This window comes from Leptonychotes weddellii, chromosome 3, assembly GCF_054177405.1.
Source record: "Leptonychotes weddellii isolate Sample4059 chromosome 3, ASM5417740v2, whole genome shotgun sequence".
Lineage (NCBI taxonomy): Eukaryota > Metazoa > Chordata > Mammalia > Carnivora > Phocidae > Leptonychotes > Leptonychotes weddellii.
In genome coordinates this window covers 9,757,984-9,783,681 of record NC_138371.1, presented here as the reverse complement: position 1 = coordinate 9,783,681, position 25,698 = coordinate 9,757,984, and the positions used below count along the sequence as shown (strand labels likewise).

Here is a 25,698-nt window from a genome sequence, read left to right as displayed (position 1 = left end):
GGTGTTTATTTAACAATGAAAGTGGCATTCAAATTAAATCTGTCAGGCAGCCAAGTCCATCATCAAAGGTTAAACTATTCTTACAAGGCCCTTAGAGGATATTTTACAAGGGATTGTGAAAGTTAACATTTCTATACTCCTTTTGCGTGAGCCTGACGATCTTCAGATTTTCTCTCTTGGTGTTCATATTGAGATCTGAACCAAGAGGCACATAAAAACCAATAGCAATTCTATTTATTACCAGAAAGGACCCTCAAATGGCAGGCTTCAATTCTAACATATTTTTCTTTTCTGCAGGAATAATTGATGAGAGTTAAAACATCTACAGGGCAGATCTTCTTGTAAGGGCCACCTGTTGTTTTCCATGAAAGAAAATATATTTGCAGGGGTGCCTGGGTGGCTCGGTCAGTTAAGCATCTAACTCTTGATTTTGGCTCAGGTCATGATCTCAGGTTTGTGGGATCAAGCCTTATGTCAGGCTCTGAGCTCACCAGGGAGTCTGCTTGAGATTCTTTCCCTCGGCCCCTCCCCCTGCTCATGCTGGGTCTCTTGCTCTTTGTCTCTCAAATAAATAAACAAATCTTTAAAGAAAGAAGTTAAAAAAAAAAAGAAAATATATTTGTAAACCAGGAATGACAAGGCGCTTGAGAGGCTGGAACACCCCCACAATTGCCAAAAGCTCTTTTAACTAAACACAAACGATCTGTAAAGTTAATGTGTTTTTGCCATATGAGAAGGTTTTTTTTTCCCTACTAAACTCTACTTCCTATATGGAAATTCTGAAGCAGTCAATGTTTGCATGCTTAACTGAGTATCTGTTATAAAATATATTTTTTCCTAAGCCGACACGAACAATTTCCAATATAGAAAAGTATTCTTTGAGTTCGGAGTTTTGTTAACTGAGAACATTTTGGGAGAGGCTAATTTGCAAGTGTACTTTTCATTATTTAAATTAGATTCTTTCTGACTTTAAACTTACCATATTGATGTTGAATAATTATTTCCAGGAATGCTGGATGAGCATCAGCATGTGGTACTGTTGAGATAAGTAAATGCACTGTTGTTCTAGGAAGATCTGCTTTATGAATTATGTTTCCACAAGTGATTATTAATAAATATGTCTGAACTGGTCAGAATGAGAATATAGGGGAAAATTATATTCATATTTTGGCATTTATGTCTTCTCTCAATAATAAACCTTTTTGATCAATTGTGCTTATGACATTTGTATTAAAAGACTCCAAGAATGACCTACTTTGAGGATATGGAAGAATTATCGTTTCCTTTGGTTATTAAATAAGAATAAAATTTATTATCTAATTATCCTAAGTCTGTTTCCTTTAACTTTGGAATGGTATGAACAAATAAATCATTGCTCCCAGCTTGGTGCATCAGTTTTTGGAAGAAGAAGTGAGGAGAAGAGGACTTACATTTCCATGGCTTTGAATTCTTATGCAATAGTGATTTGATTTTTTAGAGCATCTCTTGTCCGAATATTCCAGAACTTCTCTCATCAAAATCGTAAGTGGATAAAGCTGTGGCTTGGGATTTAAATGTATTTTTAAGTTGTTGCTTCTGAGGGAAGGGAAAAGTAAGGATATTTACATTTATCATTAAAGACCTAATATGTACCAAGTAATTTGTAATGGTTGTCACTTTTAAGCTTCACAAACTTCCTGGAATTTAAGAAGCTAAGTAACTAACCCAAAGTGACCCCATGGGAGCACAGATTTGAAGCCTAAGAGGTCTCCTTAAAAATCTTGCACACTTTCCAATACACCATACTACCTCCATGAGCAAAGAATTACCCCTTATCTGGATATTTAATGTGTATGGGTCTCTGGATGGTAAAATGTGTGTATATGTACTATATACAGATACATACATATCCTGGAAGTGTTTCTTGACAGCTGAGTTTACCTGAAGTATTTTGTTCTGGACTGCCTCGAACATGTCCTTGAACTTGAGGGGGACTACCCACTCTACAAATCTGCCTACTTGGTATCAGTTACTGAGGAGAGGTCACAAGTTAGTTTCTCAGAGTTTCCAAAGCTGCAAGTCCTGATGATGACAAATGGCCTCCTACTTATACCCCTATTTCCTTCATAGTTTCCCAAGAAAATGGTTCCTTCAGCTTTCATCTGCAGACCCATCCCTCATAGGGCTTAGATACCTGATCATGGGATGTAGTGTGGGAGGCAGAGATCATACTGTTTTCTGTCATCATTCCCAGTCCAACTCCTAAACCTCTCACTCCTTGTAAATCATCTCTGCTGAAATCAGAGTACCACTGGGAGTACCACTGCATCAGGTGCTCTCAGACACATCTCAGTTTCTCCAGTAGCTCAATGTCTAATATATTACCAAGGAAAAGTTCAAGTATGTTTGATTTGGAATAGCATATTGTTTAGAAATTATACTTGGAATGTCTTCTATCATGAGGTTTCATCTTCCCAGCTCCCACTCAATATTCCTATCCAGCTTTATACACGTTACTCAGAGTTTAGCATATCATCTGGGAGCTTGTTAAAATGCACAATTCTGGTCCTTACCCTAGACCTATTGAATAAGAATCTGCATCCCTGTTGACTATCCCACCATTTAACAAGATACCAGCTCATGGGTGTGCATCGTAAAGTTTGAGAAGCTCTGATCTCTATTAGTCTACCATTTCCTGAATTTATGCTTTAGGTAATAGTGAGCTATGCAGTTTGAATCAAACTTCCAATGAAACAACTAAAAAAACTGGGTAAAATACAAAATGAGCTTAAAGCAATCTAGACTGAAAGATGTCTGAGGCATCGGCTTGCAGAAGCAAGCAAAAATCCTCCCTAGAAGAAAGTTTCATTATCATAGGCCTATAATTATTTATACAAATAGTTTTTCAAATAGAATATTGAGCATGTTATCAAAGACACCAGGTGCACAAAGAACCAAAATGACACGAGTGAGATCCAGCAGAATAATAGTCAATAACAATAGATCCAATGTGACTTCAGATCTTGGAATTATCAGACACAAACCATAAAACAACTATACTTATTATGTATAAGGAAATATTTGTTCTTTAAATAGAACTTGGAAATATATTAGGGAACAGGAAACTATAAAAAGTGACATAACAGATTTTAAAAACCCTAGAACTTCTACAACTAAAAAACAGGAACTGAAATTTAAACATAGTGAATGGGTTTAACAGAAGACATAGCTGAAAAGAGAATCTTTAAACTGTAAGATAGGTCAGAAGAAATTATCTAGCATGAAGAGACACCAGAAGAGTGGGTGAGAAACAGAAGACACAGTGTAAATGTCTAACATGTTTGATGAGATAGGGAGATGGGGAAAGAAAGGAAAGATTGAATGGTACAGAAAGAGTAATGCCTGGGGTGCCTGGGTGGCTCAGTCATTAAGCATCTGCCTTCAGCTCAGGTCATGATCCCAGGGTCCTGGGATTGAGCCCCGCATCCGGCTCCCTGCTCATCAGGAAGCCTGCTTCTCCCTCTCCCACTCCCCCTGCTTGTGTTCCTTCTCTTGCTTTGTCTCTCTCTGTCAAATAAATAAATAAAATCTTAAAAAAAAAAAAGAAGGAGTAATGCCTGAGAATTTTCCAGAACTCTTTAAGACATCAATCACAGATTCATAAAGTTTATTAAATCCTAATTATAATAAAAAGAATGGTATATTTAGACACACCCAAGCTAAAACACATCAAAGAAAAACCTTAAATTTATCCTTGAAGGAATAAAGGCAAATTTTCCTATCACTATGCTGTATAACAAACCACTCAGTGACACATAGTAATTTTATTATGTTAAAACAATTCTATGGGTTAGGAATTTAGATAATACACAGCAAAGATGGTTTGTCTCTGCTTCATGATGTGTGGTGCCTGGGCTGGATGACTTGAAGCCCAGACTCACTGGGATTGCCAGCAGGAATGTCTACACTTGTTTTCTCCAGCAAGGTAATTTCAGGCTAGTCTGATTTTTTTGTATGGCAGCTGGATTCCCTCACAGTGAGTAGTCGATAGCAGAAACTGAATGGCATTTAATTATCTAGCCTTAGAAGTCACATAGCATCACTTCCACCAAACACTGTTGTACGAAAATGTCAGAACCCCACTCAGATTCAAGTGCAGGGAACACAGACACTGCTCAGTTGGAGGAGTGTCAAATAACTTGTGGCCATTTAAAAAATCATCTTCCAAAACTATAAAAAGCTGGATATAAACTAAGGACGACTCTTCTTAGAGACATGAATTATTGCAATGACTTAATCAAGTTTGTTTGATATTATTTTCATGGTGCATTGTTGGGCATCTATTGTAACAGATTTATAGGGCTCCCAGTTTCTAGAGGAGAGATGCCAGGCTTAAGCCCATTGCATTCCAATGAAAGATACCAAGAGAACTCTTTGAAGAGATATTTAATTAATTTCTTGTATGCTGAACTCCATTATTAATCCAAGTGTTTTAAAAAGATGGTCAGAGTTATCTTTCAAATATTTAGAAAGAAATACATTTTAGTTTCAAGAAACCTCAATTATGTTATTGAGGAAACCATATGTAATACCACAAATACTTAGTCAACAAGTTAGAAAAATGAAAAAAATAAAAATAAATGTAAAAATAAGCCCGTTTATCCTGACATATCTATTTTGTTAGACTATAGTAGTCTATAAACCCTTACTTCACTCTCTAGGCTCAGTCACATGTCCAACCCTAAATCAACCACTGTGGCCAAGGAAATAGAAAGTGATGACTGGTTTAGCCTAGGTTGTGTGCAAACCTCTAGAGGCTGGGACGTTATTAGTTTCCCTTTAAGCAAGGATGGAAATTAGGAATCATTGAGATGGGACAAACAGATACTAGAAGAGGCACTATCAAGTGTCCATGATAGGTCAATATATATTCCAGGCAGAGAAAAGAGCTTATGCACAGTTCTTCAAAGTCATGGATTATTTGTGGGAAAATGGCAAGAAACTGTTATGGCTGGAGTAAATAATATCCAAAGTCTTTGCCCACTAAACCACAAGGGCCAGACTATAATTATGTCACACTGAGAGGTGATTCCATAATTGTTTCACTATCAACACTAATTTCAAAATATAGAGACCTATATTCTTATGGAGCTGAGATACAGGACTAGGAAAATATAGAGAATCAGGGAGTATAAATGCAGAAGTATTACATAAAAGTTTCCTTTAAAGAATCTTATATTCTCCAAGATCCTAGCAAGGCTACTTCAAGCTGTGTTGACTACCCACAATTATATGCTCTATTCATGGGTCCATGAACTTGACACTTGAGAACTTCCCTTGAGAGTCATGATCAAATATGCTTTGACCAGATGAAAACTGGATTTATAAATATTCCAGCCTGCTTTACCTCTATCTCTCCAGACTTATATGTCATTTTTCAAGCAGGCATCAAATTGGGGTGACTTTTCCAAAATACAGTCAAGGATTCAGGAATCACATTGACACTATACCTTGGATAGCAGCTTGCTGTTTACAAAGCACGTTTGCAAATGTTGTCAAACCAAATACTTGCAATAACCCTGAACAGAAGGTATATTGATGCTCATTTTACAGATGAGTAAACTGAGGATCAGAAAGGTTAATGATTACCCCAGAAGATACACAGATAATCAGTGGCAAATGAGCCACAAAGCTAGATTCCCTTATCTCAAATTCTGCATTCCTTTGGCTCCTTATCATGAATAAAGCAGACATTACCAGAAGTCTCTCACTTATTAAACTATGACTTAAATCATAGACTCTACGTTATATTTTAAGCTACTCCATGTATCTGGAACGATAGCAATAGCTTGTCTAGATTTAAAATACTAGACTAATATAAAACACAAGTAACCTACTTTCAGAACAAATGTGCTTAAAACACATTGCTTGAATAGACTTTACATCTTCTTTCAAGCACTTCTACATTTTGTCCCTAACCACTTTTGAATCATAAGTCCTCCTATTTTCCATGCTCTGTGTCCTATATTGCCTTGGCTTTGAGACCCATCCTATTGCCTACACGCTTCCCTTTGCTTAGAATTATTTTTCCAACACCTCTTCCATTTCTGCTTTTCTGAATTTGATCTGGGCTTTAAGGCACAGGTCATGTGGAACCTCAAAGTCATTATTCTCCAGCAGACCCCTCAAGCTTTCTCCCTGTAACTCTATTCCTGCCCAGTACTATCTTTCTGTCTCAGAATGTGTGTGTGATCATAGAAAGGCAGGAAGGGGGCATTGAGGGTCTCTAGAGTTGCCTTAGTTCTGGCTGATAGAATAGAATACCATGACTAGGGACTTAAACAACAAACATTTGTCTCCTATAGTTCTGGAGTTTGGGAAGCCCGATATCAAGGCACCAACAGATCTGGTGTCTGCTGAGGGCATGCTTCCTGGTTTGCAGATGGCCATCTTCTTGTTATATACTCACATGGTGGAGAACAGAGAGATAGAGAAAAACTTTCTCATGTCTCTTATAAAGGCACTGATTTCATCCATGAAGGACCTACCTTCATGCCCTAATTAGCTCCCAAAAACCCTGCCTCCAAATACCATCACCCTGGGGAATTTAAGCTCCAACATATGAATTTTGAAGGGGACCCAAATATTCAGTACATAATTCTGCACCCCCCCAAATCTATGTCCTTCTCATATTAAAAATACATTCATTCTATCCCAATAGCACCCAAATTCTTAACTCATTTTAGCATCAACTCTAAAGTCTGAAGTCCAAAGTCTCAACTCAATATGATCTAAATCAGATGTGGGTGAGACTTGAAAGATTCATCTTGATGCAAAGTCCTCTCCAGCTGTGAACCTGCAAAACCAGAGGAGTTATATGTTTCCAAAATACAATGGTGGGACGGCATAAAATAGACATTCCCATTCCAAAAAGGAGAGATAAAAAAGAAGGAAGAGGTGATGGGTCTCCGACAAGTCCAAACCTTAACAAGTTAAACTTCATGAGAGATTAAGGCTCAAGAATAATCCTCTTTGGCTTGATGCTCTGCCTTCTGGATCCACTGGGTCATGTGATCTGGCCAGCACACATGGCCTTGCACTGAGAAAGGCCTTGTGATTGATTTATCGCTCTGCTGTCACCCTCTTGAAATTCTTAATACTTTTTTGAACAAAGGGTGCGGCATTTGGACTGAGGCCAACAAATTATGTAGCTGGTGCTGCTTTCTTGGTTCCAAACCCCAACAGGTTGGTATAGAAGGGAGGGAAATGGAAAGAAATACACATCTCTCACTTATCTGTCCAGATTTGAAACCCTCTCTCTTGGTTGTCATTGTTTCTCTGGCCAAAACTGACTCCTAGAAATGGGAAAACATAGCTTCAGATCTGTACTTCTTAAGCCATTTCAGCCATCGTCCCAGCTGCATAGCTAATGTGTCATCAACCTTTACTTTTTCCTTCTCCTCCTTGGGTGGAGGGTATTTTTTCTTTCTCTTGAAATCAGAGGAGGAAACACCAAGATCATCCCTTAAGGAAGGGATTCTAGTTTGTTTACTTTTTTGATTTGCTGCCTTTTTAGACAGCAGACTTGATTATTTTACTTCAAACACATCTGAGCAGAGAAGAAAATTCCAGAGAGAAAGCACAGCTGAGATGGGGTGGGGGAAGAAGGACCTGTTTAGTGCAGATAAGATTGTCACTGGCATGGTGTGTTTGCCTTAGTTTACTGGGGACGTTGCAGTAGGTAACTGTGCTATTTTGCTGGTAGTCTGTTCAAGACGGTTGTCTATTGGGTACCAGGAGCCAGGAGTAAGAAGCTTGGATGGGGGAGGGGGAGAGAGAGAGGGAGGGTAGGGAATGGGGGTGGGTCATCGGGCTGCAGGAAGAAAAGGCAGAGCTGGAGTTGTGTCTCCCTCTTCAGAGATGTGAATGACTCCACGGGGCCCTCCAAAACGCTCACACACGTATCCCATGGGGAGAGCAGATGTTTGGGTTGCTGCCTCAAGGGGGGCATTGCCAACAAGATGGTATTAACAAGAGAAGCAATGGTGGTCAATAGAAAATTGTAGTTGTGCTTCCAGATAAAGAAAGAAACATTTGCTCTGCTTCCCTTCCTGCTCCCCAGTGCCCAACACTGAGAGAGATAGAACCAGAAGAGAAAAAAGGACAAAAATAGCAGACACTGTCCCTCTTCCCATTTCAAGCTCCTTAGGCCACAGCCTGGCTGGTGCTCAGTGGAAGGGAACAAGAGCTTTACATCACACGTAAGAACTAGGCTGTAAATTGGATTAGACTGGCTGGAGATTTTAGTTATGAAAACAACCTGAAACTATAGGATCTGCCCTAGAGGCATAATTGGCGGCAAAAAGAAATTTGACAAAACCCAGTTGGCCTAATAGTTAAATTTAACTATGCATCATGTTTTTGTTTGCCTCATGCAATTCAGATTGTTTATTAAACCATTTATATTTTCAAATCGACTGCTAAAAGCAGTCAGGGAAATGCTTTCCTGTTTAATTTTTGTTGGGGGTTGCGGAGAGAAAAAAAGAGAGAGAACCCGCTGTATAATTCCTTCCCTTCCATTTGGGCAAATTCAGGTCCATGTCCACCCCTGAACTGATAATTGTCCCAATAACAGAAGGTTGGGCTCTGTCCGATGGGCTTTGTTCAGCCTGCATCTGTCCCTGAGATGGAATCAGCTTCTACATCACATGGGTTAGGTGGAGGAAGGTGGACTTCTAAATAAAATCAGGTAAGGAGGAGAAGGACACAGGATGCTGCTGATGAGGCCACCCAAACTCTACTACATGGGGCCACCCTATGTGATAATCATCTGCTTCCGCCTTAGTAATGACCCACATGGCCCTTGGGTAGGGTTGGCCAATTTCCCTTGGGCTTCTCCATGCCAAGGATCTCCTCCATTCCCTAGTCAGTGGGAGTCACTCATGTCCAGACAAGGGAAGGACAGCTGACAACATGTAATTGGTGACCAACAGGCCTGTGTGCTGTGGTCACTTCATCAACCCTACCCTCTCCCCACTGTCCTACCTTCTAGGCCCATCATGAGCCAATGTTGGCAATTTGTTACTTTGAAATACTCTCCTTTCAGGACCCCTGGGTGGCTAATCGGTGAAGCGTTTGCCTTCAGCTTGGGTCATGATCCCAGAGTCTTGGGATCGAGCCCTGAGTTGGGCTTCCTATTTGGCGGGGAGCCTGCTTCTCCCTCTGCCCCTCCCCCTGTTCTTGCTCTTTCTCTCTTTCTCTCACTCACTCTCTCAATAAATAACTAAAATCTTAAAAAAAAAAAAAAAAGAAAAGAAAAGAAAAGAAAATACCCTCCTTTTAATTTTTTTTCTTGCTGCTTCCTGGAGTCAAGCTCTAAAAACAGAATTTAAAATTCACCTCCCAGTGTGCCTGAGATGTTTATTCTTCCCATTCTGAACACTTGGCTGGCGTGCACTTCCTCTGTCTTCCATTGAAAAATTCTGCCCTATAGCTGGCTGTTTAACTTTCATTTCGAACAGAGAAATGGTGCAGCATTCATTATTGGTTAAGAATGTTTGATGTGCTATAACATTTTAAAAGGTTAAATATGATACAGCATTTGAAAAACTCTTCTAAAAGCATTATGAGAGAAGCCAAATACATTTTTTTTCCCTTGGTGAAGAAAATTTTATTGTGATTTTAAAGCTTTGGAAAACATCTTATAACCAGGTGTTCATCCAGATTGAGGGCAACTTTACATTTTGCACTTACATGAAGTATTTATCCCGAATCAGCTATTGTGAATGATCTAGAAGTATCCCTGCATGGAGATATTCTCAAACAGTTCTCTTGGCCTTATAAATAGTCATCAACTCCACTTTCCCAGCCCTATTTGCTGTCAAAATAACACAAAGTTTTGTTTATTGTTCTCTCTCTATTTGGGGAGAGTGATGGTTGGTAGCTGAGAAAATGTATGATTGAACTGATACAGAATGATTTGTGGTTTGTGATTCTCCTTCCTTTTCCCTCTCTGTTTATCCTTTGACCTCTCTCACTTCCCATGCCTCCAATTTATGCCAATTTAAAATGAATCCTGCTCTGCCTGTTTCTAGTTTTGTGACCTTAAGCAAGCTATTTAGTCTTGCCATGTTCCAGATTCTTCAATAATGAAATCATAACAGTAATATCCATCTCCTAGGGCTGTTGTGGAGATTGAATGAGTTAATATGTGTAGAGCACTTAAAATAGTATCTGGCATAAATAGAGCAAGTGGTCAATAAATGTCAGTGGTGGTGGTGGTGATTTTTCTTCTTATTCTTGATACCTTAGTGAGGTCCCCTTGCCATTTTGAACCTCAATTTCCTTACCTACAAAATTGGGTCCATAATTTTTTTCAACTCAAATGAGTTATAGGGACCCATACAAGGTGCACAGAAGGAGGAATCATTAGTAAAATGTTGGCTAATTAACACCGGGGAGCTTCTTGACAAAGCGGCCCTCTATTTTCAGGATCATTAAAAGTTGGCCATGCTTGGACTTTTGTCAGACGCTCACTAGCAGATGTCACTATCTTTCAGCTCAAGGGCTTGGCAGAACCACTATGCCGAGCTGAGAGAATTCATTTTCTTCCAGGAATAAATTCATTTATTTTTGTATGTTATTTATTCACCAATCAGAGGAGCTCTGCTGACGACAGTATTGTCCTTGACATTCGAAAAGACAGGACTCCATGTCCCAGGCAAGAGTGTGCTCATGTGTCGCCAACCCGTGTGTTCATGCAGGGCAAGAAAATGCCGCATGCAGGGACATCAAGAATTGACGATAGTCCAGAAAATGTCCTGAGGGAACATTTTGGGATTTTAGTTGAGGGTGGAAAAATATACAGCCTGAAAGACATGGAAGTGAGAGGAAAAACTGCCAAAGAACAGGGATACATTGGTTCCCTGCACAGTCTGCTCTTTGAAATAGTTAACTCTTCAACTCCTGTTCCCACCATTGCTGACTGGAGGCACGTGTCAATGTTGCCATGGTAACAAGTCAGTTCAAGCTCTCTCAGTTGTGGATGTGTAGACAGTAGCTGACATTGCAGATGCCTTCTTACTTAGGACCCCAAATCACATGTTTATATTGACTAACAAATGGTCAGGGCCATTTCAAGTGACAATTTTTGACTTCTTCAAAAACTTTCAGATTTACCTAGAGAGGAACTTGGAACCACTGTGGTTAAACAAGATCCAAATGAACACTGCCCAGCCCTCTTTCACCTCACCCTGCTTTTTAATTATGTTCGCTAATGCTCTATGCTCAATTAAACTTATTTCCTATATTGTACTTTTGTTATGACTCATCATCTGTATCCCTCACTAGAATGGAAATTCTAAAATGCCAAGCACCCACTCTGTTCTCTGTCGCATTTTCTTGGGTCATTTTAAACAGTGCTCGTCCTGCCTGGTGCCTCATAAATGTTCAGGGAATGAAAAGGCTAAATATTAATGCCTATCAGAATGCCAGGCAATTCTACTGAATTCCTTTTCTTGGCTCTCTTTTCTGCAGATTGGTTACTGGACTGTCAAGAAATGCTTAGCCAGACAGTAACATGTTGTTAAAGGCATAAGAACCTATATCTTCCTATTTCTTCAGAGTTATCTATGGCAGCTCTGTTGTAATTGGTGCATTTTTTTAAAAAGATTTTATTTATTTATTTGACACAGAGAGAGACAGTGAGAGAGGGAACACAAGCAGGGGGAGTGGGAGAGGGAGAAGCAGGCTTCCTGGGGAGCAGGAAGCCCGATGCGGGGCTTGATCCCAGGACCCTGGGATCATGACCTGAGCTGAAGGCAGACACTTAACAACTGAGCCACCCAGGCGCCCCAGGAATTGGTGCATTTTTGAATGGCTTTTTTATGGTAAAAAGAAATAACATGAAATTTATTATCTTAACCATTGTTATTATTTTTTAAATAACAACATACACTTTTATTGTTTATTATTATACTTACAATTAATAACTTACTACAAAAGCCATGTGCTGTCTCCACTCACTATTTTTTAGCTAGTTACATTATGCAAATTATTAGTAAAACAATGTAAGCGCAACCATTTTTTTAAGTTTTCGTGCTCATATGAGGTATTTATGTAGAAACAATTATTTTGTTAATTATATATAATTCTTATTCTTCTTCATTAAGGTATATCTCTAAGGATTTCTTCTTTTTTATTATATTATTCTTAACCATTTTTATTGGTGCATTTCTTTCAACTATCTCTGCCCCCCAGTTTTATTAAGCGATAGTTGACAAACAACAATATAAGTTGAAGGTGTAGAGCATAATGATTCAACTTACATATATTGTGAAATAATTATCACATGAGCTTAGTTATCATCCATCATCTTAGATACCAAAAAAGGGGGAAAAAGGGTGTTTTTCCTTATGACGTGAGCTCTTGTGATTTACCTTCTTAGCAACCTTCCTGGATATCCTACTGCAGTATTAGCTACAGTCATCATTCTGGACATTCCTTCTCTAGTACTTATTTATCTTATAACTGGAAGTTTGCACCTTTTGGCCCCCTTCCTCCAATAATCCCCTCCTTTCAGCCCCCACCTCTGGTAAACACAAATCTGATCTTTTTTCCCATTAGCTTATATTTTTAAAGATTTATTTATTTATTTGAGAGAAAGAGAGAGCGAGAATGGGGGGAGGGACAGAGAGGGAGAGAGAGAATCTCAAGCAAACTCCATGCTGAGCACACAGCCCAATGCGGATCTCAGTCCCAGAGCCCTTGAGATCATGACCTCAGCTAAAATCTAGTTGAACGCTTAACCACTGAGCCACCCAGGCACCTATTAGAATTTTTTTTTTACGATTCCACATACAAGTGAGATCATACAGTATTTGTCTTTCTCCATCTGACTTATTTCACTTAGCACAATGCCCTCAAGTGTTTACCATGTTGTTGCAAATGGCAGGATTTCCTTCTTTTTGTGGCTGAATGATGTTCCTTTTCTGGGTACATTTTAAATTGAAAGTAATATATTTAATCTGCTTGGACTGGCAGGTGGTTAGAACTGTTATCTCTGTTTTCAGCAAATTTTGACAAAGAAAAAAAATGCATGTGGTTTGATTGGAGGATGGACATCAGGAGATCTCCCCTGGCAGTTGAAAGGAACTAGAAGAAGTTCTTGTTGCAGGGAAACCTGTTCTGTGGTTATAAAGATTTGGGTCAGACTAGTATATTAAAAAAAACACACACACACAAGAAATAACCAGTGTTGACAAGGATGTGGAGAAAAGGGAACCCTCTCGCACTGTTGGTGGGAATGTAAATTGGTGCAGCTGCTATAGGAAAGGCTCCTCAAAAAATTGAGGAGTCATGAATGGAGCCCAAGGCTTCGACTGAAGCATAAAGCAGCCAATGTGGACATTTATCTTGTCATGTATTAGACATGACATATGTTAAATAAACTCAACTCCGTATTTCTGCTGGAGTTAGAATTTTCTTGCTTTAAAAGTATTGTATATTCCTTTAAGAGTTACAGAGGTTTCTTTCCCTCTTCCCTTCCTTCCTTTCCTTCTCTCTCCTTCCCTTCGTTCATTCGCCCTTCCTTCTTCCCTCCCTCCCTTTCTTCCTTCCTCTCTCTCTTCTGCCTTTCTTTCTTTCTCTTTCTTTCTTTCTTTCTTTCTTTTTCTTTCTTCTTTCTTTCTTTTTTCTTTCTTTCTTCCTCTCCCCTTCCTTCCTTCCTTTCTCCCTCCCTCCTTCCCTCCCTCCATCTCTCTCTTTCTTTCTTTCTCCCTTTCTTTCTTTCTTCCTCTCCCCTTCCTTCCTTCCTTCCTTCCTTCCTTCCTTCCTTCCTTCCTTCCTTCCTTCCTTTCTCCCTCCCTCCCTCTCTCCTTCCCTCCCTCCCTCCATCTCTCTCTCTCTCTCTCTTTCTTTCTTTCTTTCTTTCTTCTTTCTTCCTTTCTTTCTTTCTCCTTCCTTCCTTCCTTCCTTGACTAGGACATAATCTACACACACACAAAAATGCCTTTAAAAGAGTATTCGTTTTAGTTAGAATCTGACCCTTTTGATACGATTTCCTCACAAATCCATGAAATCCTAGAAGGGGGGTTTCTTTAAACAAATATGTATTGAGGATCTTTTTGGTACTAAGATAGAGCAGGTACGAGAGAGGATCTGGAAGGTGATAATGCATGAGTTGTATGATTCTAGAGATGTAGAGTCTGGAGCAAAATTCTGAAAATGGCTTGAATAATCCTCCTGAAACTGTACAGGTAATCCCTGAATTTTACATATGTGCAGTTTTCCTTAGATTTTCAAAAGAGCATATACCACAAAAGTGTTCAGAATCGTAACTTCATTTTTCTTTGTCTCTCTGAATACTCTCAAACGTTCCTTCACCTCTTTATCCAAAATTGCTCAAAATCTGATTTCTCTGTATCTTGCTCCAAGCATTGAGGAAACCAAGAAACAGCCTGCTGCTTGATGTTTAATAAGAGGCCTGTTCAAATCTTTATTTCCCTGAGACATGGAATTCCATAGAACAACCGATTTGTTCCTCCTGGGAATACCACCTTTTCCGTTCTCTCTGCCAAATAGCAATGTGTAGAAAGTTGTAGTTGGAAGTGATTTTATATATCATATTGTCTGTATACTTTTATCTGTTACATGAAAAAAAACCCACCAAAATGTTTCAGAAAAAAAACTTAGGTGCTGGAGGGCACACACAGCTGGGACTGGAAATGACTGCTTTGTCTATAGATCCTTGCACTTACATTTTAAGAGAAGATCCAGATGTTGAGTGAAGGAAGAAGGAGATACTGATCTAATTGAGGAAGGCTTTACTAGACATTTCTAAGGCTTTGGCAAAAGGCTGGCATGTGGCCTACTGCCTTTATCACTAAAAATTATATTGCTATATTTAAAATAATTGGCCTGTTGCTTGAAAGAGTAGGCCAGAGGACCCTTCACACATGGCACACATGGCTGTGAAGAATCCAGTACATTTAAAACTGGAGGATGTCTTGGTTTTATCCACCTTCATTCAACTTCGACAAATGGCGATTCATTCTGTTTTCCCCAGAAGAAGCAAAACTCTCCTACCTTATCTGTGTCCCATGTTGTTGTTTGTGATACAGCAAAAGAGGGATGTATTTTGTGTTTATAAAGATTTGGGACAGACTAGTAGAAAAAAACAAACAAACAAGAAATAACCAGTGTTGACAAGGATGTGGAGAAAAGGGAACCCTCGTGCACTGTTGGTAGGAATGTAAATTGGTGCAGTCGCTATAGAAAACAGTCTGGACAGCCCTCAAAAAATTAACAACAGAAATACCATATGATCCAGTAATTCCACTCTTGGGCATTTACACAAAGAAAATGAAATCACTAATTCTAAAAGATCTATGCACCTCTGTGTTTGTTACAGGAGCATTATTTATAATAGCCAAGATATGGAAACAATCTCGGTGTCCATTGATAGATGAATGGGTAAAGAGACTGTGGTGTATATATGATGGAATATTACTCAGCCATTAAAAAGAATGCGATTTTTCCATTTGTGGCAGCATGGATGGACCAACAGGGAACCATGCTAAGTGAAATGAGATAGCCTGAGAAAGACAAATACCATATGATTTTGCTTATATGTGGAACCTAAACAACAACAACAACAACAAAAACCAAAGAAGCAGAAACAGGTTCATAAATACAGAAAACAGGCTGGTTGGTCGCCAGAGGGAGGAATGGGTGGAATAGGTGAAGGGAATTAAGAGGTACAGACTTCTAGTTCTAAACTAAGTAAGTCACGGGGATGAGAACTACAGCATAGGGAATAGTCAGAAATATTGTAATAACACTGTAGAGTGACTGATGGTAGCTGTACTCATTGTGGGGGGCATTGAGTAATGGACAGAGCTGTCGAATCGCTACGTGGTGCACCAAAAACTAATATAACCTTGTATGTCAACTATAGTTCAATAATACAAATTAAAAAAAAAAAAAAAAAAGACTTGGGCCAGGTGTTCAGCCCAGGGACCACACAATCTGCCAGGAAACAATCTTTGCATCTGGGATCTGTGGCACTTTGAGCATCGTGGTAGCATCTGGAGTCCCTGCCACGTTCCGGGCCGGAAACAGGCGCAGCAGAGATTGAAGCAGTAAATGGGACAAAGTTCAACAAAGCAGTGAGAATCTTCCAAAGGCAAATAAATAACTGGTTGATAAGAACTTAACAAAAGGCCATCTCTGAAGGACAGACAGGGAGGAAATAGGAAGGGGATGTGAAAACTGAAAAGAAGCAGGAGAAACTGGATACGGGGCTTTAACGGGGCGGAGCGGGGGGAGAGCATTTTAAGGGAACTGTTACAGGAAATGGAAAATTTAGGTGGTCGAAGGATTCTTGCAGCAACACCAGCAGATTGCATTTTGTTGGCTTTTCTCAAGCACAATTTTTGCTGATAGAAGGGCAGCTCAGATGTTTTTTCCCTGTCCACTGCATTCAAACGTGTCTATACTCAATCGGCCTCAAAGTCCTGCTGATCATGTCCTGAATATGATTTAAATGCATCCCAATACCATGAAAACATTCTCAGTTCTCTGATCAAAATTCTTATGCAACTAAAATAAAAGGCAGTTTTTCATAGAAAGTTTCACTTGCTTATGTCCAAAAGTAATTTCATAAAAAAATCTCAAGAAGCTTAATATACCAGGTAGCAGATTCTGGTAAGCTAAGAAGAACATTTTGGTAGAATTGTGTTTCAGGAATTAGTGGTTGAACATCATTAGTTGGAAACAAAAGTTACCCACAGCCTACTAGATTTCCCAGTGGGCAAGGCTTTGTGCAAGGACTAGGGCGGAAACCACAGACCCAAAGGTGGCTCCACCCTCAAGGAGCTTACAATCATCACAATCTTCGATGCCCAGAGATGCAGGTATTCCACTTACCACGTAGAAGCAGGTGGTGGAAAGGGTGTCAGGAGGCCTGGTTTGCTCAAACCCTGCAGATCCCGAAAAGAGGCTTGTTTTCAGATCATGCCTTTGGCTGATTCCTAAGGGCTAAGCTCTGAGCCTTGGACTCCAGGATGCCCTCTTATTTGCCTCAGACAGGGACCCCCCCCCCCAAATTCCCATTCTTCACCTTATAAATGATTAACGTGAATGACTCATACCACCGATCAACTGGAGCAAGGTGCTTGTTCACCAAATTCATTTCACCAAAATTCAGGAGCTTCTGTCCTTTCTCCAGGCCCCTGAATGTTGACCCATCTTCAACCTGATCCAACCTACAGCCTTCGTTAAGAAGCCCCTCCTGAGGGGGTGCATGGGTGGCTCAGTCGGTTAAGGGACCAGCTATTGGTTTCGGCTCAGGTCATGATTTCAGGGCCATGATCTCAGGGTTGTGAGATTGAGCTCTGTGTAAACTCTGCACTCAGCACAGAGTCTGCTTAAGACTCTCTCTCTCTGCCCTTCCCTCCATCCCTCCCTCTCAGTCGATCACTGGCAGGTCTCCCAGGGGGACCACTCTCACTGTTACCACAACCTCGGTGCCCCATTGCAACAACCCCTTTCTCCTTCTCATTATAATCCTTTCAAATAAAGTCTCTCCTTGCCAATGTCCAGAGTTCATTTTTATTTGACATTACCCTGTGGCTGACTGGACAAGCCTTTACATAGCATTATTTATGCCTTCTTCTTAGTGAATAATATAAAGTGCTCGGAAGTCTCAGTATTTGTACAAATTCTAATAATTTATTTCCTGAATTCAGAGAGCACCAATCCATTTACCTCTAAGCCTGATAAGTTTACCTCTAGTTTACTGGAGTCTAGGTCAGTTTATCCCCAAGCCTTGTTTGCCTTGTGCTTCTTTCTCCCATCCCCCAGACTTGCTGTAAAGGCCACAGCCCATGGGCCTTGGGAAGGTGAGAGGGAATGCTTGGTTGTCAGGTTCCTACTGGGATTCCCTAGACTAGAGACTACAGGCTCCCCTTCCTTTACCCTAACACCTTCTAGAGCCTCAGGCTCTGCCCCTTCAGTGCATTATTTATACCAGCAACCCCTAACTGGTGGTGATTTTTGTCACCCAGGGAACATTTGGCAATGTTGGGAGATATTTTTGTTGTCACAATGGGAGGAAGTGGTTACTGGCATCTAGTGGATAAGGGCTGGGGGCTGCTAAACATTCTAGAAGGCACAGTAACGAAGAATTATTTAGCCCCAAATGTCAATAGTGCCAAGGTTGAGAAATGCCAATTTACATGAATATCACTGGTGCTAACTAATTTAGTCAAAGAACACGGGCTTATTTGAAAGTTGAAAGTGTAACAGTAAAACTTGTCTAAGGGGTAATCTACCTTCATCCAATCATACTGTGGCTCTTGTGTTATAGGAGGCACTTAGGACTTTTGGAGAAAAAAGGATGAACAATTCGGCAACAAAGATTTATTGATTAGTTTGTAACATTAGGTACAACATATAACTTTATCACATGGTTACAATCCAGTATTTGTGCTTTGTAGAATAAGTAAACATTCATTTGAGCACAACAAATGTCCACACACAATATTCTAGGATTGTTTAAAAAATAAATATATCCTTTTCCATTTAGTAGCACAAAGAACTTTCGGCTTGAGATAATGGATACATTTTAAAATTTGACATCTTGTTAATGTGACAAATTAAACACATACCCTAAATTTGGACTATTAATATAATAAATGTCTAATGAGTACTGGGGAGGATTCCTCCGTGTGTGTTGAAGAGGGAAGTAAGTCTTACAAGGAAGCTTTCTTGACATTTCAAGATGGCGATGATGCATAAGGCCCTCATTGATGGCATGGGGCCTTGTTCACACTTAAAATTACTTCACAATTTTTAAAAATAGAATAAAAGCATGGTATTTCAGGAAATCTTCAATAAACACCTTCTTTGGTCAAGAAAATAAAAGCCAGTGTACCTCATTTAGTTGAAGGGAGAGGAGACGTTAGATACTTTTTATTTTTCAGAACAGTCAATCTCTGTTATTAAAATAAATTAAATGTGATAAGGTTTTCTTCTTCCCAAATTAAATGCCAATATCTTTGAATCAGAAAGAGTGTATGATCCTAGCAGGTTATGTCAAATCTTGCGTCCGTCATTATAAATGTCACCCAGGTAACAGGTCTGCCATACCAGAACCAACACATTTATAATAAAAGCACTGAGCTCACGTGTCAAGATATGACACTTAAGACAACAATCCCCTCGGGGCGCCTGGGTGGCTCAGTCGTTAAGCGTCTGCCTTCGGTTCAGGTCATGATCCCAGGGTCCTGGGATCGAGCCCCGCGTCAGGCTCCCTGCTCAGCGGGAAGCCTGCTTCTCCCTCTCCCACTCCCCCTGCTTGTGTTCCTTCTCTCGCTTTGTCTCTCTGTCAAATAAATAAATAAAATCTTTAAAAAAAAAAAAATGCTTAAAAAAAAAAAAAAAAAGACAACAATCCCCTCATGTTTTATGAACCTCTAAGATAACTCAATATATTACTTAAGATAATAATCTCTTCATAATTTACAAGAAAAATAAAATGAAAGTTTATATCTTATATAATTTAATACACAAGCAGATTTTATCTCAAAAGACTTTTTTTTTTTTTTTTTGTAAGAAAGCTTTTTCTTATGGTAAGAATTCTGTGAGCATGTTACCCAAGTAATACAGAGATGGACATGAGACAACCTTCAGTCTTTCTTTCTCTCAACTAAAAACCAATAGTATTCTGGTTAGGTGGGAACACAGATATTGTTGGGGAGGTGCAGAGTATTATCAATGAGTTGAAGTAAATAAATGAAATCACCTCAGTAGAGGACATCAGTAATACTCGTGCACTTCTGTTAATATCCACTGATATTGGTCTGATAGTGAAAATCCTTTGTATCAAAATTCTGGAAATTTCTCATCCATATCTTAAGTGTTGACCTGGGCTGACAGCCCCTGAATCAGCTTGAAAGAGTAAAATAAAGGTTATATCATAGTTTACAAAATTATTTTGATTACTTTGCTTCTAGTTGATTCACATAATTGGAGACATTACACATAAGTTTATATAATTAAAAATATTTAAGAACACCTTTCCTGGATTTTTGGGCCTAGTTTTAAGCTTTTAGTTTAGGGCCCACTAAATTTTTGTTTTTCCAGCCATTCTAATACAAGCTCTTTTGAACTTGCTCATAGGTTGTATTGATTTGTACAGACCTATTGCTTTTCCTCAGACTTATTCCATGTGCAGTAGAGTTGGATAGCAGATTTTTTATAGCTCTGCTAATGTGATGGGATGTTTTGAGAAAGTTTAGAGCATTTAGAGCAAACCACTGTAATCTAAGCTGGGATAAAGGAAAGGAATACTCTAAAGGCAAAGCTGTCTTATCCCAGTTCCAAGAGCCAGTCAAAGAGACTTGGGGTCCCATCCTTCTGTTCCTCATGCATTTTGCAGTACTGAACAACTGCATGAAAGATATCTCCCACTTTCCAGGACTTCTGCTGAACCAGCCGCACGACATCTAAAAACTAAAATAAAGCACAGAGTTAGGATTCCCATATCACGGATGAGCCTCAAATTTATCACATTCAATCATTCTTCCAAAGCCAACAGCTCTCTAGGCTATATTTTTAATCTCTAGTGACAGAGGACTATTTTCCAGGACAGTCTATTTTCTTTTTAGACAATTCAGATTGTTGGAGAGTTCTTTCAAGTGAACTGGAATTTTCTTCTTCAGAGCAGTTGTCATCCATTGACTGCTGGAGACTAAATGGAATTCTTCTTTCAAGAGTCTGTCTTTTAGATATTTCCAGAGTTTCCTCAGGTTTGCGTTTCTCTGGGTTGGACTCTCGCTGGCAGGACTGTACAGAATAGCTCCCAGCACCTTCTACCTGTCTCAAATAATCTCTGATTGGGTGCATACATTTAGGCTAAATAAATCAAGTGCTAAATTTTTGGGTATGGTCACTTACAGGCTCTTCACTCCATCTTGAAAAATCCCCTCCCCCATCATCACATTTCAAGAGACATTGGCTTTCCATTGCAAAAGGTAAAGTAAAGATTAAAGAAACACCCTAGATTTGCCACCCAGTTATTGGTACCAACTTCAACTGGCCACGACTTAGAGACAATGTTTTTGGCTGCAGGTGAATTGTGAGCTGAAGTGTTGAAAGATAAGAAATCACTGTAGATCATTCCCTTCATGACACTGTGGGCTGAAGCCAGGGTGAAGGCCTCTCAAACTCCTTAGGCAGATACTTTTAAAGAAAAGTGACAATTATTAAGGGCCAAAACCTGTACGAAGTACATTTCCGCATGTAATCTCATTCAACTCTATTAACAACTCTGTGAAGCAGACATTAACAATGAAAAATTGAGGTCTTGAGAGATGAATGAATACATGTGCATGATCTTTAGGATGATGTAAACAAAGAGACAGATAGGAGGTCAATAGCAACTAGGTTATAGATAATAATCCCCCAGGGAAGGACAACACCTAAGCCATATCTTACTATCTTGTACCTGTACCTGATAGGTGTTCAGTAAATATTTGCTGAATGAGAGAAGGAACAAATGACCAAATGTGAGTCAAATACATTCAAAATGACCATGAAAACTATTTGAAATATGGGATGGCATTCAGAATCATTGAGGATGAACCTCATCTAAGTATTCTTTCTTAAGTGTTATATAATGTATTTACATATATGTAATTTAAACATGTGTATCTTGAGGCTGTTTAGTCAATAATTTTCTATTGATAGGATGCTCCACAAAAGTGGTTGTAGGCTGAGGCTGAACAGAGCCTAGATTAGTGAAATGGTAGTGGGCAAGAAGCACAGTAAAAGCTGATCACGTGGCATCTGTCTTATTGAATTGTGACTGACAGTGTTGTGTGTGTTGTGCGGTAGGATAGCTCAGACCTCTCTTCACTGTTCACTTGAACAGCAATGGAAGGTTAGCTCCATTCAGCTCCCTCGGTCTCAGTGATAACATTTCATAGACTACTAGTTGTTTGGGACCCCTTTGCAACTTCTGCCTAGCTTCCTGTCAGATTCCTGAAATTTTAGAGAGCTTAATCTTTTAGGTTAAGACTTTGCTTAAAAGGCAAATACCCTCAGATAGGGGAACATTCCTAGCAGCTATTAGTAATTTATGGAGATGAATAAAAATAACTTTGTGAGCTGTTACTTATATCTTGGCATGTATGAATGATCCGAGGCATGTTTTCTGTCATACTAATGGTAAAAACATGAAGCATCAGAGAAAAAGAGAGAAAGGCTAGGATGTCTTTGCATGATTCGACAAATCAAACTTTTCCAGCTCTTACTGGAAGTCTAGAAAGTAGGTGTTACCAGTGGAGAAGGCTTGAACATCAAGTTTGTGAGGTCTCATTGTGAGAGGTTCATAGGTTGGTGACTTCTCTTCAAGATTTCCTTCAAGTGTCACCAATGGCCTTAGGCCAGACCCATCCCTTGAGGGTGTCTCCTCTCCCTTAACATGTCTTATAAAGATGCAGTCAACATAAAGTACACAGAAATATAAAATTAGCCTCAGCTCCTTTTTTTCTTTCTATAAACTCTGGCTCACTGGTCTACCATTTTGTTCCCAACTTTTATCCCTGAGTCATTGCTCTAAGAGACAATCAAAACTCTGGAGCAGATGTCAGTATTTGCTAAGCCCTTCCCAGGAGGCTCTCAGCCTCAGACCTCTTTAGAAGCTCAATTACTGCTTCTTTCCATCTACTTAGGACTTGTTGAAGGAGGATCTCCCACTGTGGTGATGACCACAGGATGAGGTTGATTGACCCAAAGTTGTCAAAATGCCCCACAAGGTAGTCACTCTGCCAGTAGTTTGTGGAATGGTCACGGGCTAGAATCTGTCTCATGATTTCTAAATCCAGTCTGATATCCCAATAAAGAAGCTTTTAAAAATGATCTGGCCCCACTAACTGTAGCCTACTCTGAGGCTGTGATGACTTAATCTCAGACATCAAGACCTTGAAACATCTGTGGGTCTGATGAGCAAGAAGGTCTTACACTTTCTTTTCTTCCTTGACTGCAAGAAATTTCTAAATAAAAATGAGGCTAAAATTGTGAAGAAGCCAAGAAAGGACATTTCCATCTTGTTACCATAGCCTTTAAAACCACATTCAATTTAGCAGCTGGCCCTAGATCTTTCATTGTGCCTGTCCATGTGTTTGCTCTGGTAATTTCATAATCAGCTTCAGTATGTCAGTGATCTGAGTTTTCCATTTCAATGCACTGAAAAATAAAAATCAAATATTTTCATTTCCTGCCATTTCACAATCAATAATAATTAGGTTCCCTTTCTATAGATCATAATTGGCATTTCCTTGAGCAAATATTTTGTCTTAAGGAACAAGAAGAATTTACATCCTGTGATGGTGTATCATTGACAGACTCGTTTGAAGAAGAGTGTTACATGGTAGAGGACTTTTATATTCACAGGCACATTTACTAAATTAGATCAGTTGTTTACAAAATCCTATGGTAAAATCTATGGGAGTTGTTTCAAGCTGTGAGATTTTAAAGAAACACTCAGCTTGGATTTCTGAAAGTAACTACCTTCTTTTGCTCCAAGGCAGAATTCCATTTTATTAAACACAAGTGAGTTGGTTTTTATATTGCTCCTGCAATTATAGCCTGTAGAGCTATGATTACCAGCCTTGGCTGTACCCTGGAACCACCAGAGACCTTTAGAAAACTCCAATACCTGGGCTTCATAACAAGAGGAGATTCTAATTTAATTGGCCAGAGCATCTGGGTCCATAAATCTCCCCAGGTGATTCTAGAGCACACTGAGTTTGAGAACCTTGACTAAAGGGTTCAATTCAAGACAATTTCTTATGTTTATAAATGAAGAGATTTAGTATCTATTATCCCCTAAATGTCAGTATTCTCCACCAAATTCATATATTGAAACCCCAAACCCCAATGTGATGGTATTACGAGGTGGGGCCTTTGGGTGATAATTAGGTTTAGATGAGGTCATGAGGATGTGGCTCCCATGATAAGATTTATGCCCTTATAAGAAAAGGAAGAGACACCAGAGCTCTCTCTGTCTACCATATGAGGACAGAGGGAGGGAGAGGGCCCTCACCAGGAATGGAATCTACTGGTAACTTGATCTTGGACCTCACAACCTCCAGAACTGTGAGCAATAAATGTCTTGTATAAGCAGCTCAGTCTATGGTATTTTGTTAAGGTAGTCTAAGTTAAGGCAGTGTATAATTCTTCTCTATTTGTCCTTCATTTTTTTCTCTTATTGTCCTTCCACCACTTTTCATGTTGAATAGAATGAGAAATTAGATGTGAAATCATGTCTCTTCTGACCCTCACTTTCTTGGGGAGGTATGCATACACCTGTTTCCTCTCTTTCCTCTGTTCTTTGCATTGCCTCCAAGAAAAGGAAGTAATTCTCAAATGCATAAAGATGAGAAAGGCACTGATTTACAGTGAAGCCAGTCATCAGGCCATTCTAGCTCACAGAAGCTCATTAGATTTAGAAAAGGAGCTAAAGTGCAATGATACCTTGTATCCAGGCAGAATAATTGGCTAATTTATGTCTTTTTTAAAAAAAACAGTTACCTTCATGATTTTTTTCACTTTGAATTAAGCAGATTAAATTTTTAAAAAAATTCTTTATTTAAATTCAATTTAGTTAACATATACTGCATTATTAGTTTCAGGGGTAGAATTTAGTGATTCATCAGTTGCATATAGTGTTAGCCATTGTGAGTGATGTTTACAAACTGTTTTAGATCATTAGGCATTAGGATTCTCAGCAATCTTTGCCCTGGAATTTAGGATACTTAAAGTGTACCTCAAATTCTGCCACCCCTTCAGGATATTTCTTATGGAAGGGGGTCTCAAACTTTAGTACTCATCAAAATGACTTCACTTGAGGGAAATTGTTAAAAAATATATATTTATGGACCCCATTGAACGTAATCACGGCCAAGGAAGGGCCTAGGCATATGAATTGTAAGTAAGTGTCCCAGGTAATTCTGTGAATTTGGCTCATAGTTGAGGTGTGAGAAATCCCATTTTTTAAAAAATTTTATTATGTTATGTTAGTCACCATACAATACATCATTAGTTTTTGATGCAGTGTTCCATGATTCATTGTTTGTGCATAACACCCAGTGCTCCATGCAATACATGCCCTCTTTAATACCCATCACCGGGCTAACCCATCCCCCCACACCCCTCCCCTCTAAAACCCTGTTTGTTTCTCCGAGTCCATAGTCTCTCATGGTCATCTCTCCCTCTGATTTCCCTCCCTTCATTTTTCCCTTCCTTCCCCTAACGTCCTCCAGGCTATTCCTTATGTTCCACAAATGAGTGAAACCATACAATAATTGACTTTCTCTGCTTGACTTATTTCACTTAGCATAATCTCCTCCAGTCCCATCCATGTTGTTGTAAAAGTTGGGTATTCATCCTTTCTGATGGCTGAGTAATATTCCATTGTATATATGGACCACATCTTCTTTATCCATTCATCTGTTGAAGGGCATCTCAACTCTTTCCACAGTTAGGCTATTGCAGACATTGCTACTATGAACACTGGGGAGCATATGGCCCTTCTTTTCACTACATCTGTGTCTTTGGGGTAAATACCCAGGAGTGCAATTGCGGGGTCATAGGGTAGCTCTATTTTTAATTTTTTGAGGCACCTCCACATTGTTTTCCAAAGTGGCTGCACCA

The 25,698-nt window shown here is 39.4% G+C and overlaps 1 protein-coding gene across 4 annotated transcripts in view; it reads right to left on the bottom strand.

Moving 5' to 3' along the window:
- Positions 1-18,384: 18,384 nt before the first annotated feature.
- SPHKAP (SPHK1 interactor, AKAP domain containing) overlaps positions 18,385-25,698 on the bottom strand; it is a 151,872-nt gene continuing 144,558 nt past the window's right edge. For all 4 annotated transcript variants that reach the window (XM_006746696.3, XM_031017499.2, XM_081813459.1 and 1 more), the window contains one exon: positions 18,385-20,493. In XM_006746696.3, the coding sequence (XP_006746759.3) occupies positions 20,350-20,493 (144 nt within the window). In that variant the 3' untranslated portion in view covers positions 18,385-20,349. The remainder of the gene's footprint in view (positions 20,494-25,698) is intronic.